This window comes from Nerophis lumbriciformis, linkage group LG08, assembly GCF_033978685.3.
Source record: "Nerophis lumbriciformis linkage group LG08, RoL_Nlum_v2.1, whole genome shotgun sequence".
In the NCBI taxonomy this organism is placed as follows: domain Eukaryota; kingdom Metazoa; phylum Chordata; class Actinopteri; order Syngnathiformes; family Syngnathidae; genus Nerophis; species Nerophis lumbriciformis.
Genome location: NC_084555.2, coordinates 40,434,517 through 40,450,626, shown reverse-complemented (window position 1 = coordinate 40,450,626; position 16,110 = coordinate 40,434,517). Strand labels below are relative to the sequence as shown.

The 16,110-nt window shown below is 38.5% G+C and overlaps 2 protein-coding genes across 4 annotated transcripts in view; one reads left to right on the top strand and one right to left on the bottom strand.

Moving 5' to 3' along the window:
* LOC133611805 (signal-induced proliferation-associated 1-like protein 1) overlaps positions 1 to 16,110 on the bottom strand; it is a 165,689-nt gene that overhangs the window by 140,248 nt on the left and 9,331 nt on the right. The window lies entirely within an intron of this gene.
* Positions 1,911 to 6,467, top strand: LOC140678991 (uncharacterized). Its single transcript, XM_072913687.1, has 8 exons — positions 1,911 to 1,988; positions 2,467 to 2,552; positions 2,637 to 2,857; positions 3,339 to 3,514; positions 3,899 to 3,973; positions 4,368 to 4,482; positions 5,227 to 5,417; positions 6,301 to 6,467. The coding sequence occupies exons 3-7, from the start codon at positions 2,686 to 2,688 to the stop codon at positions 5,337 to 5,339; spliced, it is 651 nt and encodes a 216-aa protein (XP_072769788.1). The 5' UTR covers positions 1,911 to 1,988; positions 2,467 to 2,552; positions 2,637 to 2,685; the 3' UTR covers positions 5,340 to 5,417; positions 6,301 to 6,467.

Below are 16,110 nucleotides of genomic sequence, written 5' to 3'. Positions count from 1 at the left end.
GATTAAGAGCTATTCAGTAGGATTTAAGGTCCAAGCTATTATATATGCTAAAAAGAACAGTAAGCAGCTATGTTTTATTAATATACCATAGCTGTGTGTGTCAAATATGAGTCATTAAATGACTCCCGCCTCGTGGTGGTAGAGGGCGCTAGTGATCCTTCTTGCGACTACTCGGCTGCAGAAGAAGTGACAACAAGCAGCAACAGTTAGCAGCGATCGTTTATTTTTTCCTCTCGCTTGCACTTTTAACATGAAGGATTACATATCTAAAATAAAACAGTTTTCTAAACTGGACTTTCAATTGAAGCAGGAGGTAATAATTAAAGGAAGATCTCCATCGAGACAGAGAGACTTTTAAAACTGAAGAAAGATAAGGAAGACTTCTATAAACAAGTTATTGATGCTTTTGGTCAGACGGAGCTGCGAATGGACTTCATTTATAAGTAAAGGTAAGACCATAATAAAAAATGTTTAATTAAATGTGCTTTTCATGATGGTATCCTTACGTCACACTCAAATTTATAAGTGCAGGCCTAAATTTACCGCATGCCTTTGGTAAGCGCCGGAGTGAGAAGAGGTTTTAAATGAATTACCGCCCTGGCGGCAATTCTAGGAAATACGGTAATAAACATTCAATGTGGCCCGCTGGATATTTTCAAACTATAGAAATGATTCGAATAGTTAGAATATGCACTTTTGAGTGACATACGAAGCTCCGCTAAATGCAGAAGAGTCACAAACAGAGTGGGGCAGAGTGAGCGGGGCTTGTTTACTGCGCAGCGATTGTCAGACAGAGGCAGTTCCACAGCAAAGTTGTAGAGAACAGTGATATTATATTGAGTATGTGGATGTATTTTAGCCTAGGCGTTTGTGTTTCGCCGTGTTTGTTGCATTGTTGTTGTTCTTGCTTGATTACAAAATATGTCGATCAAGAAGGTGGTCTGCAGTAGTATGGAGCTAGAACACTGCCAGTAAGATTTGGTATTAAAAAAAAAAAATTACATTGTAGAAAAAATTGTATTGGCAGTAAAACAAGTTTTAGCAACAAATAAATACAAACACTGAAAAAATACAATATTTTTGGTGGATGCCCTGCAAAAAATGTTCTATAGAATCTCTATAGAAATATATAGAACGCTATAGAATTTCGTCGGAATTTCTTTAGAACTGAAGATTCTATAGAATATGTATTCAAAATTCTATAGAAATTCTATAGACATCAGCTTCATGTGCTGGAAGGTCTTTTCACTGTTCTATAGAGCTGGGAATTCTATAGAATATCCTATAGAAATTCTATAGACATTACATTATCTGATGAAAAGTCCATAGATTGTTCTATAGAACTGGGCATTCTATAGAATGTCTAACAGAAATTCTATAGACATTACTTTATCTGCTGAAAGGTCTATAGATTGTTCTATAGAACTGGGCATTCTATAGAATGTCTAACAGAAATTCTATAGACATTATCCTTTATCTGCTGAAAGTTCTATAGATTGTTCCATGGAATAAAATTCTATAAAATGGCAGCAGCGCTATCACCATAGCATTGATTAATCTCATTAAGTTGATTCACCAGACTTGAGCTTGTTTTTTGAACAATGCAGGATGTCTCCCTCAATTATGAAAATGTTAATTTTGTATCATTCAAAATTGTGAGGTGTCATTTCAAGGCGGACACCCAGAACTTCGGCAGACTTTATTTTTAAAAGTATATTTATTCCAATAAATCAATTTATTTTTATTTTTAGAGTTTTTGAGTTATCTATAAGTAAAAAGTGTGAATATTTTCGTAACTTACTTTTTTATGTGATAAAATTAATTTTATTGGACTTCCAACATAAATTGATTTAGCAAAACTCAGTTCAAAGGTTTAAATCAGACCTAAAACGTCAGGACCCGCCCACGTACCTGCATGCAGCTGTGGAGAACAAGCCCAGACACGTTTCTTCACGGAGCCCAATAGGAAAACACTTTACCGAACTCATGTAAGTAACAATTTATATTGTTAAAAGTCAGTATTTGCCAGGATTTAAATGTATACATTTTCAAAAGCATGGTTCAATGTTATATTTAGTTTACTACTTTTCCCGCCGTAACATTACAAACCCCCCCCCCCCCCAAACACGATAGATAGAACTGCTCTCGTTTTGTTATAAAATAACAAAACTGTTTTAAGGCTGCAATCACAACCAAATTCATGTATAGTTGGTAATAATCGCGTTGTATCAATGTTTCTCATATCCGACACTAATAAGTGCGAATATGTTTCAAATCAACTTTTTTTTTTTATTATTTATTTTTCCCCTTCGCGCTTGCCGTAGTTGCAAAGCAGATTTCGCGGGCAGTTTGAGTTGGTGATGGCGGCCACAACGTCCATGTTGACTTCACTCGCTCTTTCTAAGCTGCCCAAGTCACGTCGGAGTTCATTGACGGTAACTTTGTTGGCTTAAACATCACATTTAGGTTTAGGGTCTTCTAGGCGCGATGCGAGACGTCACAAGCGGGCTAACGTTGAGCCAAACAGCAGCTTCGAGGCACGGGCGGAAATGGTGAGCTAGCAAAACTAGCCTAATTTATTATTATTATTATCATCCCTCCATTGTTTGTAACGTCAGGCTTGTGTGATCACACAGAGAAGGAGTTTGGCCCCCAGTCAGGTCGCCAAACGGAAGCAAGGGGAGGATGATCATCGAGACGAAATATAGTATATTAACCACGAGCGGTTCTCGAGAGAAGATGAATGGAGAAAATTGGGACAGTGATGAAGAAGTCCAAGTTCCATGGCCACTCAACAAAGCAGGAGGAAGGAAGCAGTCACAAACCAAATACGTGGCAAGAATTCTGAGATTTGGTGGTAATTAATAAACAGTTGAAAACTTTTCAATTCAATTCAGTAAAAAGTATACGTTTTACCAGAAGTACATATAAATATAGATATATTTAATATAGATATATTTAATGTACTTCTGATTTTACACCTTGAACTTTCGACTTTGTTTATGTAAAGTTAAATTTAATTAATATAATTTTTTTTCTTCCATGATTGATAGTAATTTCTCATCAGTGCAGCCCTGGTATACTGAATGTTTCAATCTGCAATGCTGAGGTGATTGTCATGATAGTACAGACTTAACCTTGACAATTTTTTAATATGGCTGTAAGCCTGTAAATAAGGGAAAGTAAGGTGAAATTTGTTTCTCGCTGAGGTGAATTTCTGAATCATCAGAACTGTAGGTATACCAAAGTAATTTAGTGATAACAATCTGCTGCTGAAATGTATGACTAACTGTACAGTTTAATTTAGCTTAATGTGGCACATATTTGTTTTTACACAGAAGACACACGTGAACTGACGCCATATTTGAAAGCCGCTCAGGATGGCAAGGATGTACCCCTTACTGGTGATTTGGAATATGGCAGAGGCAAGAGAAACAAACAGCCAAAGTCTTGGTCATCAGACAGTGAGAGCAAGGATGAAAGTGTTGAGGAGACTCTATCTGACAGACAGCAGGTACTTTTATTTCAGTGGTGTTGTCGCGATATGACCGAAATAGTGTTGAAAGCGACGTTAAACGTTAATTCACTCACTCACTATTTCAGTGGTGTTTCAACTGTGTGAGGTTTTGTAGGATTCAATCCCATACTTTTGAAGTACCTTGTCAGTTTTTCTTTATCATAAAAGTTAATCAAATCATGTTTCATTGTAGGCTTTAAAGTTATTGAATATTTTGATTCAATTCGACCAACTCAGACAGAATAATATTCAAGACAAATTGAGGTGTTGACAGACTTTCTGCATGTACTCGAAAATCTATCATTTCTGCAAACATATTTCTTCACTTCAATGGCATATAAAAGAACTGAACACGTTTTCTTGTTAATCTTGATTTTTCAGAAGAAAAAGAGGAAAGTAAGCCGTACAGCTGTGGGATATGATGCTCGGGCACAATTGAAGGCCCAACTTGCTGCTGTGAGTACATGAATAGAATAGAATAGGATTTTATTGGTTAATCAAAGCACCCTCTCGAGGCAAACAATCACAAGTGCCTAGCATTCATTTGAAATCGAGGACGTAAAAATTGCATCCCTGGCAACTGGTTTAAAACACAAGTTTATACTTTTACTTATATGAAAATAACACTACAAATACCTGATGAACAGTGCCTACTGTGTGAATGGCTTACTGCTACATGTACATGTAGCATATTCAAATTAATGTGCCTACAAGGTTGCTTATACATGTAAAACTTATATGGTGCTGTCAGGGCCGTATCCAGGACAAATTGCTTCCGGAAAACATATGAGCGCCCAAATTAATCATAATACAAATTATTTCATTTGATTTACTATTTTGACATTTTCAGCTGGGAAGAACTTCACCGAAAGATACATGTACAGAAATGGAATCCCTGAAGAAGGAAGTCCTCCAGTTGAGAGAGGAAAACAAATCCCTTCGAGATGCATTGAGGGTTGTTGAAGGTAGGTTTTCTTATTCTAGAAGTATGTTATTGTAATTATCATAGTTTGATGGAAAATATGCTTACATGTCGATGTATGAAATAACTTTCTTATTACTGTATTTTCATCTAACTTTGGCCTACGGGTATTGTCGTCATGTACGGCTGTCCATCCGTCACCGCAATATTTACAGAATCGTTTCATGTACGGAAACCAAACTTGTTACATCTATTTATCTTAGTGTAACAAGAAGCCTATCGAAAATGAGTCGTCTCGGACAATATTTTCCAGAGTTATGCCCCTTTTTTCCAATAAAAATCCATTTATGATTTGGGATAATTTCAGAACTGTTGCATATACAACATCCTAAGTTGTGATGTCCTCCCCTCTAAATAAGGGGAGGACATATGGTGTTTGTTTGTCTGTCTGTCCGTCCGTTTTTGTGTGTTTCTCTTATATTAGCAAGAGTTACGTCCCTTCCTTCTTGATATTTTGTCTCAGCTGGATATCTGATTAATACTTGACCGACAAATATTAAATCTTCGCGTGGTCAGGATGAATTAATATATATGGTTATATATATTTTTCATCTTTGATTGCTTCCTTACCATGTTTCCCTTGACTTGAACAAGATTCCTATCAAAATACCCTTACATTATGATAGCTGGGGTTAGAGCCGAGCGGTTTGGATATCGCCAGCTTCATGTTATTAATGTATTTTTTTTTTATTGTGTCTGCATCACAATGTACTTTTTTCTATTAAAGGACTTCCTGGCCTGCTAATGAAGATGGACGACTTATCACGTCAGGCAACAATACTATCAGCTCGACGTCCTGCTGTCGCTCTGCCAGAGAGGAGCTGGCCAACAGCAGCTTGACAGGAAAAAAATCCAATGCTTTTAAGGATAAGCATGAGAAACCAAAACTGGATGACAAGAAAGTGTCTGCTATTATTGGTGAGTATAAGTTAAATCAATCTGATTAAAACCATATCCACATCAGGGAAGTGGATCTGACCCTTTTCCTATCTCCAAGTCGTTCCGTGATCGTTTGGCATGAAGTATAGATATCCATAGCTTCCAGTCTGCTTGGTCCATGAATTGACTGCGAGATGTTCGTTTTGACAGATTTATAGGCATGGGTGGTCACATTAGCTTTGATCTCGTCGGAAACCAACATCAAGTGACTAAGCAAAAACCGCAGCGCACGGATATCTACACCTTTTTCTCGTTTGATATCTTATATCGGCATTCTCCGCCTTACTATTTAACAACTAGCGTCGGGAATTTCCGTGAGTTCTGCTGCAAGTTGAGAAGTGAACGACTTTTAGATAGGGAATGTGTCAGATCCCCTTCCCGATGTGGATATGGTTTCAATCAGATTGAAGTTAAATATTTTTATTAGAATTCTATTAATGCACTTTCGTGATTGTTCGAACGCCATTGGGGACACCCATCAAGTACTCAACAAGATTCACAAGAAAGTGAAATCCTGAAAATAATTTGAAAAATATTTCACACACTGAATGGATTTTCTATATAGCTAATGAATAGTGTACATGCACTGTCAGAATTTGATACAGATTTGTTGCAGTTCGTAAAGCCTGGCATGATTGCACCACATATGATTTTGTGTGCGTCAAGCAGTGCAAGTGCCTTACAGCATAGAAACGCGTGATATGCAATGTATGCAGTGTGTTGACTATCCATTGCATTGATTAAATGATAGACATCACTCTCTTTATCGAGCTGAAAAATGCCATAGTGTAACTCATTGCATGACAGCTAGTGTCTTGGTGTCTGCAGACACTAATTCTGGTACATTTTATTGATCTTTCAGATTTTGTGAAGAAGCTCCATCCCTCAAGTGAAGCAAATGTGATAAAGAAAATCATTGGAGTGAAACTGAACATTGCGCAGAAAATGGGAAAAAAAGAAGGCCTCAGAAACAAATTCTGCTGGACGTCTAGCCGTCTCTAACAGTCGGGGAAGCGCGGTGATCATGTTGATTTATGCTGCTGACATTTATTTATTACGTCAAGATTTGAGTTACATGTATATAATAAATACAAGTCAACATTCATTCAACTGCAATATTTGTCTTTCTCCATTGCCAGTGTTAGACCACAGATTTTGTAGAATGCCTGCCCAATCATTTCTACATCATTCTGAACCGTATTCCACAGAAAGCCATTCCATAGGAGCCTGTTCTATAGAACTACTCTTTAGAACTTTCTTCTATAGCACTATTCTTTAGAGGAGATCTATAGAACCATTCTTTAGAACCCTGTTCTATAGAACCATTCTTTAGAACCCTGTTCTATAGAACCATTCTTTAGAACCCTGTTCTATAGAACCATTCTTTAGAATCCTGTTCTATAGAACTTCGGTCCTAAAGTTCATTAGAAATTCTATAGAGATATTCTTTAGAAATTCTATAGAACTTCGGTCCTAAAGTTCATTAGAAATTCTATAGAGATATTCTTTAGAAATTCTATAGAACATTTTTTGCAGGGTGTTTTTGATGCCAATATTCATATTTTTGTACTGTTTTACTGGTTTTGTGTGTTTCAAAGGTTTTTATGACCGTTTCTTTTTAACGGTTTCGTTTCTTCTTTTACAGTTTCGCTTGTTGTTTTTTTTACGGTTTCAAACGAAAGGCAGCGTTTTAGCCTGAGGGGCGGGCCTTATCAGTTTAGCTGGTAGCAGTATCACTGGACTGTAAAAACACCGTAGAAGAAGAATAGAGGACCGATGGAGAGTAAATCAAGTGTAAAAGTTATATGATATATTTGTGTTAACTTTGCCATACTTTGAGGATGTAGTGTAAGCGGTACAGAAATTGATTATGTATTTTTAAATCATCCATGTTTGTCTCAATAAAGCCTTGATATTTGGCGAAACTCCGTATGGAACAATACTTTGCTACATTTCTAAGCAGAGAGAAAAGAGCGACTTCAAAATGTAAGTGTAGCTGTATTTATTCATTTAAAACAGAAGACATTGAAACCTTGGTGTGGCAAGAGTAACCAATTTGTGTTAAAATGCGAGACTTCGACTAACGTAATGTTGCGTGACCTCCGGCAGTTCTTCCTCTTGTTCCCTCGGGAGGGAGCCGATCATATCCAAGCTGTGGAGGCAACTTCATGCTCTTAACTTTTTTCAGCGTTTGTAAATAAAGCCTTACATCTGATCCATCTTTTTTTTTTTTATGTTTACACCCAAACAGGTAGACTCATGTCTTATTGTCTGTCTTATTGTATTGTCAAGTATCATTTTGACTTGTATAAATTAATAAACAATGTGCTGAAACCGCTGTTGTGATTAATTTCCAGCCTCGATTGCAAATAAAACTAAATAGAGGAATACATTAAGACATCCTAAATGATATTCTACACAATATTAACACATGCAAAACCCAAAAACCAGTGAAGTTGGCACATTGTGTAAATCATAAATAAAAACAGAATACAATGTTTTGCAAATCCTTTTCAACCTATATGCAATTGAATAGACTGCAAAGACAAGATAGTTCATGTTCGAACTGAGAAACTTTTTTTTTTTTTTTTTAAATAATCATTAACTTAGAATTTAATGGCAAAAACACATTGCAAAAAAATTGGCATAGGGGCATTTTTACCACTGTGCCTTTCCTTTTAACAACACTTAGTAAACGTTTGGGAACTGAGGAGACACATTTTTTAAGCTTTTCAGGTGGAATTCTTTCCCATTCTTGCTTGATATACAGCTTAAGTTGTTCAACAGTTCGGGGTCTCTGTTGTGGTATTTTAGGCTTCATAATGTGCCACACATTTTCAATGAGAGACAGGTCTGGACTACAGGCAGGGCAGTCGAGTACCCGCATTCTTTTACTATGAAGCCACGTTGATGTAACACGTGGCTTGGCATTGTCTTGCTGAAATAAGCAGGGGCATCCATGAAAAAGACGTTGCTTGGATGGCAACATATAAATGATAAATGATAAATGATAAATGGGTTGTACTTGTATAGCGCTTTTCTACCTTCAAGGTACTCAAAGCGCTTTGACACTACTTCCACATTTACCCATTCACACACACATTCACACACTGATGGAGGGAGCTGCCATGCAAGGCGCTAACCAGCACCCATCAGGAGCAAGGGTGAAGTGTCTTGCTCAGGACACAACGGACATGACGAGGTTGGTACTAGGTGGGGATTGAACCAGGGACCCTCGGGTCGCGCACGGCCATTCTTCCACTGCGCCACGCTCCAAAACCTGTATGTACCTTTCAGCATTAATGGTGCCTTCACAGATGTGTAAGTTACCCATGTCTTGGGCACTAATACACCACCATACCATCACAGATGCTGGCTTTTGAACTTTGCACCTATAACAATCCGGATGGTTCTTTTCCTCTTTGGTCTTGAGGACACAACATCTACAGTTTCCAAAAACAATTTGAAATGTGCACTCGTCAGACCACAGAACACTTTTCCACTTTGCATCAGTCCATCTTAGATGAGCTCGGGCCCAGCGAAGCCGCTGGCGTTTCTGGGTGTTGTTGATAAATGGCTTTCGCTTTGCATAGTAGAGTTTTAACTTGCACTTACAGATGTAGCGACAAACTGTAGTTACTGACAGTGGTTTTCTGAAGTGTTCCTGAGCCCATGTGGTGATAGCCTTGACACACTGATGTCGCTTTAGATGCAGTATCGCCTGAGGGATCGAAAGTTACGGGCTTGCCGCTTACGTGCAGTGATTTCTCCAAATTCTCTGAACCTTTTGATGATATTACAGACTGTAGATGGTGAACTCCCCAAATTCCTTGCAACAGCTCATTGAGAAATGTTGTTCTTAAACTGTTGGACAATTTGCTCACGCATTTGTTCACAAAGTGGTGACCCTCGCCCCATCCTTGTTTGTGAATGATTGAGCATTTTATGGAAGCTGCTTTTATACCCAATCATGGCACCCACCTGTTCCCAGTTAGCCTGTTCAAATAAGTGTTTGATGAGCATTCCTCAACTTTATCAGTCTTTTTTGCCACTTGTGCCAGCTTTTTTGAAACATGTTGCAGGCATCAAATTCCAAATGAGTTAATATTTGCAAAAAATAACAAAGTTTCTCAGTTTGAACTTTAAGTATCTTGTCTTTGCAGTGTATTCAATTGAATGTAGGTTGAAAAGGATTTGCAAATCATTGTATTCTGTTTTTATTTACGATTTACACAACGTGCCAACTTCACTGGTTTTGGGTTTTGTACATTTGAAAGTAGAAGCTACAACACATTTTTAAAACATCAACTGCGATAATGTAGAGCTGCGGGATTAGTTAAAATGAATTTGAAAAAATAGGCTGGACTTTTAGAGGAGACATTTCTATTCACAATTACATTAAAACATCTTTAAAAAACAAGATCTGAGTATTACTTTGTGATGTTGCTGTATATAATTCAACAAGAAAGACAAAGAAGATTTCTGCCTTTGTGAGACATCTGGACTTCATTCACAAGTGTATTTCTGAGAGGACATCCAACTACAGAACATCATCAATGAGCGAAGCTGATGGTTGACTGTTACACTTTATTTAAAAAAAGTTAATCATAAACATGCACCTGGGGATAGGTTGATTGGCAACACTAAATTGTCCCTAGTGTGTGAATGTGAGTGTGAACTTGCCTTCCACCCGAGTGCAGCTGAGATAGGCTCCAGCACCCCCTGCGACCCCGGGAGGGACAAGCGGTAGGAAATGGATGGATGGATGGATGGATAATAAATCCTCCATTAACTCTATCATAACTAATAATTATGAGTAATTGCTTTGAAGTTATTTAATTTGCTCTGTAAAGAGAATGTATGCATAGTAATGAATTAAACATTTATTAGATAACGGAAATATATCCTAATAACCTCTTAATGCTGAAATGTACTGCAAATATAAAACTAATTGTGAAAGTAACGAAGTTGACCAGAGTGCTTTACGAGTAGTCGGAGTAATAAAAGTAGGTCACTGTATCATGTTTACAAATACAAGATTTCTCTCTGAGCAGGAGATGAATCTGCCAACAGCAACACATACAGGTGTACTCAAAATAAATGTAAAAAACTACTTTTGCTTCATAATATCATGTTTTGAAGCTTTTTTAACTTAATTTAGACGCCCTCTGTCCTCCTTTCTTCTTCTACGGTGTTCTACTCGCATGCCCAAGTCCAATAAAACGGCTTCCTGGTAAACTTGTTGTAAGTCCCGCCCAACAGGCACCCGCCCCTCACACTAAAATACTACCTTTTGTTTGAAACCGTAAAAAAAGAAACAAAACCGTAAAAAAGAGAAGCATCATTAAACCTTTGAAACACACAAAACAATCTAAGTGTACAAAAATATAAAATCGAAAACATCCACCGAAATTATTGTATTTTTTCAATGTTTGTATTTATTTGTTGTCAAAACTTGTTTCAGTGCCAATACGTTTTCTACATTGTCATTGTTTTCCCTCGACACCAAATCTTATTGTAACAATATTCAGTGTTTTATTGTTTATAGTTAGTATTGTAAATCCCACATTTTGTATTTTCATGTAGATTCTAAGTGTCTTATTCAGTAAAAAAACTAAACAGACCATCTCAAAAACCAAATGAACTTTAGTTATTTTACTAAATTTTATGACTGTCAGAATGTACATAAAACCTAAAATGTGGGATTTACAATATTATCTATGAACAATAAAACAATGATTATTGAGAATATTATGAACGTTGCTCCTCTACTTCCCAGACCAACTCATTGATCGACATATTTTATAATCAGGCAAGAGCAACAAACACGGCGAACAATAAAGGGAAAAGAACAAAAAAACATCTACTTATTGGATATAAAATCACTTTGAACTTTGTTGTAATAAGTTCTGCAGAACAGTGATATTACATCAAGCAGTCAGGCTATTTGCTTCTCCGCCCACTCTGCCCCATCCTTCGTATGCATGAAGCAGCGCTTCCAGCGGTTACCGTAGTGTTTGGTAAATTTATTAATGACCAAACTTTGTCTTGTAAACAACGAGCTTACGCTCAATCATTAATTCCTCCCTCCATGAATGCATCCAAACATTTATACATATAGCCCAAGTCTTCTTCCTTACTGATGACTGATACTTGAACATTATTATCCAGCACCATTTGCTGGTCACATTGTGTCTCAGTCATTTTAACTGCACATAGTAACTTGTATGTCACTCAAAAGTGCAGATTTTAACCATTGGAATCATTTATGTAGTTTGAAAACCTCCAGCGTGTTTATTATGCCCAGGTATCCCAGTTAATTGCTTTTTTTATGCTGTTTTGCAAGACCCGTGTCACATAACTTCAAATTGGACACATCATTGGCTGGTTCTGAGACAGGATCGATTGCTGCAGCCTTATTTTACGAGTCTTGCTTTTTAAAGCAGCACATTTTTCGACCCTGAATTTTTTCACACAAAAATATGGCAATATCGCGAAATGATAAAGTATGACACATAGAATGGACCTGCTATCCCCGTTTAAATAAGAAAATCGCATTTCAGTAGGCCTTTAAAACATTATGTTAACTGTCCAAGTGTGTGAGCACATAGCTTATATAAGGACAAGTAAAGATTATCATGTAGAGTTTGTAGACAAAGTTACTCTTTGTCAAAACAAAATGAATAGGGCTGGTACCAGAGCAATAAGCAAAATCTTTGCATCGTGTAATAGACGAGAACACACAAGCAAGAGGTGTCTCTTTCTAGTAGCAAACAGTGGAGCAACCTGCACCTCATCAACATTCAGGGCAAGTTTCACATCAACTAAGACATGGCAACACCTCACCTCTTCCCCAGTGATGACAGCAAAGTGCCACTTGTGCAGAAGGCCCACAACTTGCAAGCCTTAAACCCCAGAGGAGGTGAACGTCCTGGTCCGTGTCTCGCATACTTGACTGCATGCCGCACATTACACATGTACGCCGTAAATTTCGGTGTTTAAACCGAGCCTTCTGTGTTCACACATATCCAGGAACACATCAATGAAATGTGCAGGAAACAGGCAGTCACAGAGGAAAGACTGTGGGAAAGCAGCCCTGTTTGTTATGAACAGGCCCTATCTGACCTGTGCACCTGGAACAACATGGCTTAAGTTCTCTTTTTTTTTTCTACTTAAACAGATATCCTCCTCTTTAATTTTCCGACATTTTTCTGAACAAGTCCAACTGAGACTATTTGAATGGTAATCAGTGGTTGTATTCTTCCCTTTCTGTTTTAGAGCAGCATAGGAGCATAAGGGGGGAAACGACATAAATGCAAGAGGAAAAAGAGAAGGGGACACAGCTTTTAGAAATAATTTATAACAACAACTATTTTAACAAGCAACCATGTGCCAGCATTCCTGTGATACTACACAACAACATCACATGTCGCACCTGAACACCACAACAACGTTGTAGCAGGAATGAAGACAAGCTGAACCGACCAGTCCATACGTCGGGATCTGCTTCACGCTCTGTCATGACTGAGCCCTCATGCATTCCAGCCTCCTTCTCGGATTTCGGCCTCTGTGGTTTTCTTTTTTGGCTGAATTATTTTCCACTGCGGGCCCACATGGGCTCGGCATGAGACGAGGGCCTGCACCCCTGCTCCGCCATATTTTGATTCCTTTCAGAACTCTTAAGTAATGTGTTCCAGAGAGGGGAATGTGCAGGGCCAAAATAGAGAGACAGTGCAGCAACTGACAGACAAGTCCAGACAGTAACGAGCATGTCATCGCCGTGTGGCAGCAAAGACCGCCCGCAGCAGCTCATCATCATCATCCTCCAAACGCCACATTTCACTGTGGAAACATGTTTTTCTTCCATGTGTTTTTCCTCTCACTTAAAGTTATTTGAAGTGGTTCTCACTCCATCGGCTTGTTTTGCCATCACTCTCGTCTATGTTCTGCATCCCTGTGGTATTGATGGGAGAAAAAAAAGGCAGATTGCAGTGGGATTCCTGCACAGTTGTGGCAATTGGTCGAAAAGTTGGTAACAAGATGCCAGGAAGAAGTCAGCACAAGATTGTTTCACTTAAAAAAAGTCAGGACCACCAAGAAGCCCAGAGAGTCAATACACCTGCTAGCAGAAAACAAGCCTGAATTGCATTTTTGCTTGGTCAAATTCCCAATTACACAGCAGGTGAGGCGGAATAGATTTACTTTGTGGCAGTGTAAGCGATGACATCATCTCTATTGGAGCCCCACAGCCGTGGTACATGAAGCATGGTACAGATCAGGACAAAAGGCGCATTTGGACTATGAGGCAAGCAGGAAACCCAGTCACACCTCATTACGGTCAACGCAATCAAGCCTCTCAGTCACCACCAGCATGAAGACACTAGCAACCAACTGAGGTCATGATGGAGTCATCTGACTTTTAACTGTATGCATGACTCATATCGGTCAGACGCTCTGTGATGTCAGAAATTGACAAAAGCTTCCTCTTTTTTTCTCCTGGAGAAGTGATTGATTTCACTACAAAATTCCAACACACCAAAATTGGCATACTTTACACCAATTACGAGCAATGAATCAACCTTCACAGTTGTGTGGAAGACTTCTCAAAATCTTTCATTCATCACGAGACTATCCAGTGTTTCTAATACATTCATTTATTTGTGGGGGCCCACCACAGTTAAATTTAGACCACCACAGATTTATTTGGCTTTTTTGTGATACCACCCCAGAAGGGTGGTATCACCATTTCCATTAGAGCTGCAGCTATCAATTACAAACCCTGTTTTCATATGAGTTGGGAAATTGTGTTAGATGTAAATATAAACGGAATACAATGATTTGCAAATCATTTTCAACCTATATTCAGTTGAATATGCTACAAAGACAACATATTTCATGTTCAAACTGATAAACTTTTTTTTTTTTTTGCAAGTAATCATTAACTTTATAATTTGATGCCAGCAACACGTGACAAAGAAGTTGGGAAAGGTGGCAATAAATACTGATAAAGTTGAGGAATGCTCATCAAACACTTATTTGGAACATCCCACAGGTGAACAGGCAAATTGGGAACAGATGGGTGCCATGATTGGGTATAAAAGTAGATTCCATGAAATGCTCAGTCATTCACAAACAAGGATGGGGCGAGGGTCACCACTTTCTCAACAAATGCGTGAGCAAATTGTTGAACAGTTTAAGAAAAACCTTTCTCAACCAGCTATGGCAAGTAATTTAGGGATTTCACCATCTACGGTCCGTAATATCATCAAAGGGTTCAGAGAATCTGGAGAAATCACTGCACGTAAGCAGCTAAGCCCGTGACCTTCGATCCCTCAAGCTGTACTGCATCAACAAGCGACATCAGTGTGTAAAGGATATCACCACATGGGCTCAGGAACACTTTCACTTCCACTGTCAGTAACTACAGTTGGTCGCTACATCTGTAAGTGCAAGTTAAAACTCTCCTAAGCAAGGCGAAAACCGTTTATCAACAACACCCAGAAACGCCAGCGGTTTCGCTGGGCCTGAGCTCATCTGATGGATTGATACAAAGTGGAATAGTGTTCTGTGGTCTGACGAGTCCACATTTCAAATTGTTTTTGGAAACTGTGGACGTCGTGTCCTCCAGACCAAAGAGGAAAAGAACCATCCGGATTGTTATAGGCGCAAAGTTGAAAAGCCAGCATCTGCGATGGTATGGGGGTGTATTAGTGCCCAAGACATGGGTAACTTACACATCTGAGAAGGCACCATTAATGCTGAAAGGTACATACAGGTTTTGGAGCAACATATGTTGCCATCCAAGCAACGTTACCATGGACGCCCCTGCTTATTTCAGCAAGACAATGCCAAGCCACGTGTTACATCAACGTGGCTTCATAGTAAAAGAGTGCGAGTACTAGACTGACCTGCCTGTAGTCCAGACCTGTCTCCCATTGAAAATGTGTGGCGCATTATGAAGCCTAAAATACCACAATGGAGACCCTCGGACTGTTGAACAATCCAATTCCACCTGAGAAGCTTTAAAAATGTGTCTCCTCAGTTCCCAAACGTTTACTGAGTGTTGTTAAAAGGAAAGGCCATGTAACACAGTGGTGAACATGCCCTTTCCCAACTACTTTGGCATGTGTTGCAGCCATGAAATTCTAAGTTAATTATTATTTGCAAAAAAAAAAAAAAGTTTTTGAGTTTGAACATCAAATATCTTGTCTTTGTAGCATATTCAACTGAATATGGGTTGAACATGATTTGCAAATCATTGTATTCCGTTTATATTTTCATCTAACACAATTTCCCAACTCATATGGAAACGGGGTTTGTATTTTAGTAATCAAAAAACCTATTTATTATTTTGTTCGATGAATGGAGCAATTGGATGAAACACATTTTATAACCTATTTTAGGAAAAATAAACATTTGAAATAAAGATGTTTCTGCTTCATGTAATGCACATCATCAACAGTGAAGCTGCACTTTTGACATCCATCCATCCATCCATTTCCTACCGCTTGTTCCGTTTGGGGTTGCGGGGCGTGCTGGAGCCTATCTCAGCTGCACACGGGCGGAAGGCAGGGTACACCCTGGACAAGTCACCACCTCATCGCAGGGCCAACACAGATAGACAGACAACATTCACACTCACTTTCACACACTAGGGCCAATTTAGACATGT

Coding starts and splice junctions, on each gene's coding strand:
- LOC140678991 (XM_072913687.1), top strand. CDS start 2,686: ATGATCATCGAGACGAAATATAGTATATTAACCACGAGCGGTTCTCGA. Junction 3,974..4,367: donor TGAAGGCCCAACTTGCTGCT/GTGAGTACATGA, acceptor TGACATTTTCAG/CTGGGAAGAACTTCACCGAA. Junction 4,483..5,226: donor TGCATTGAGGGTTGTTGAAG/GTAGGTTTTCTT, acceptor TTTCTATTAAAG/GACTTCCTGGCCTGCTAATG.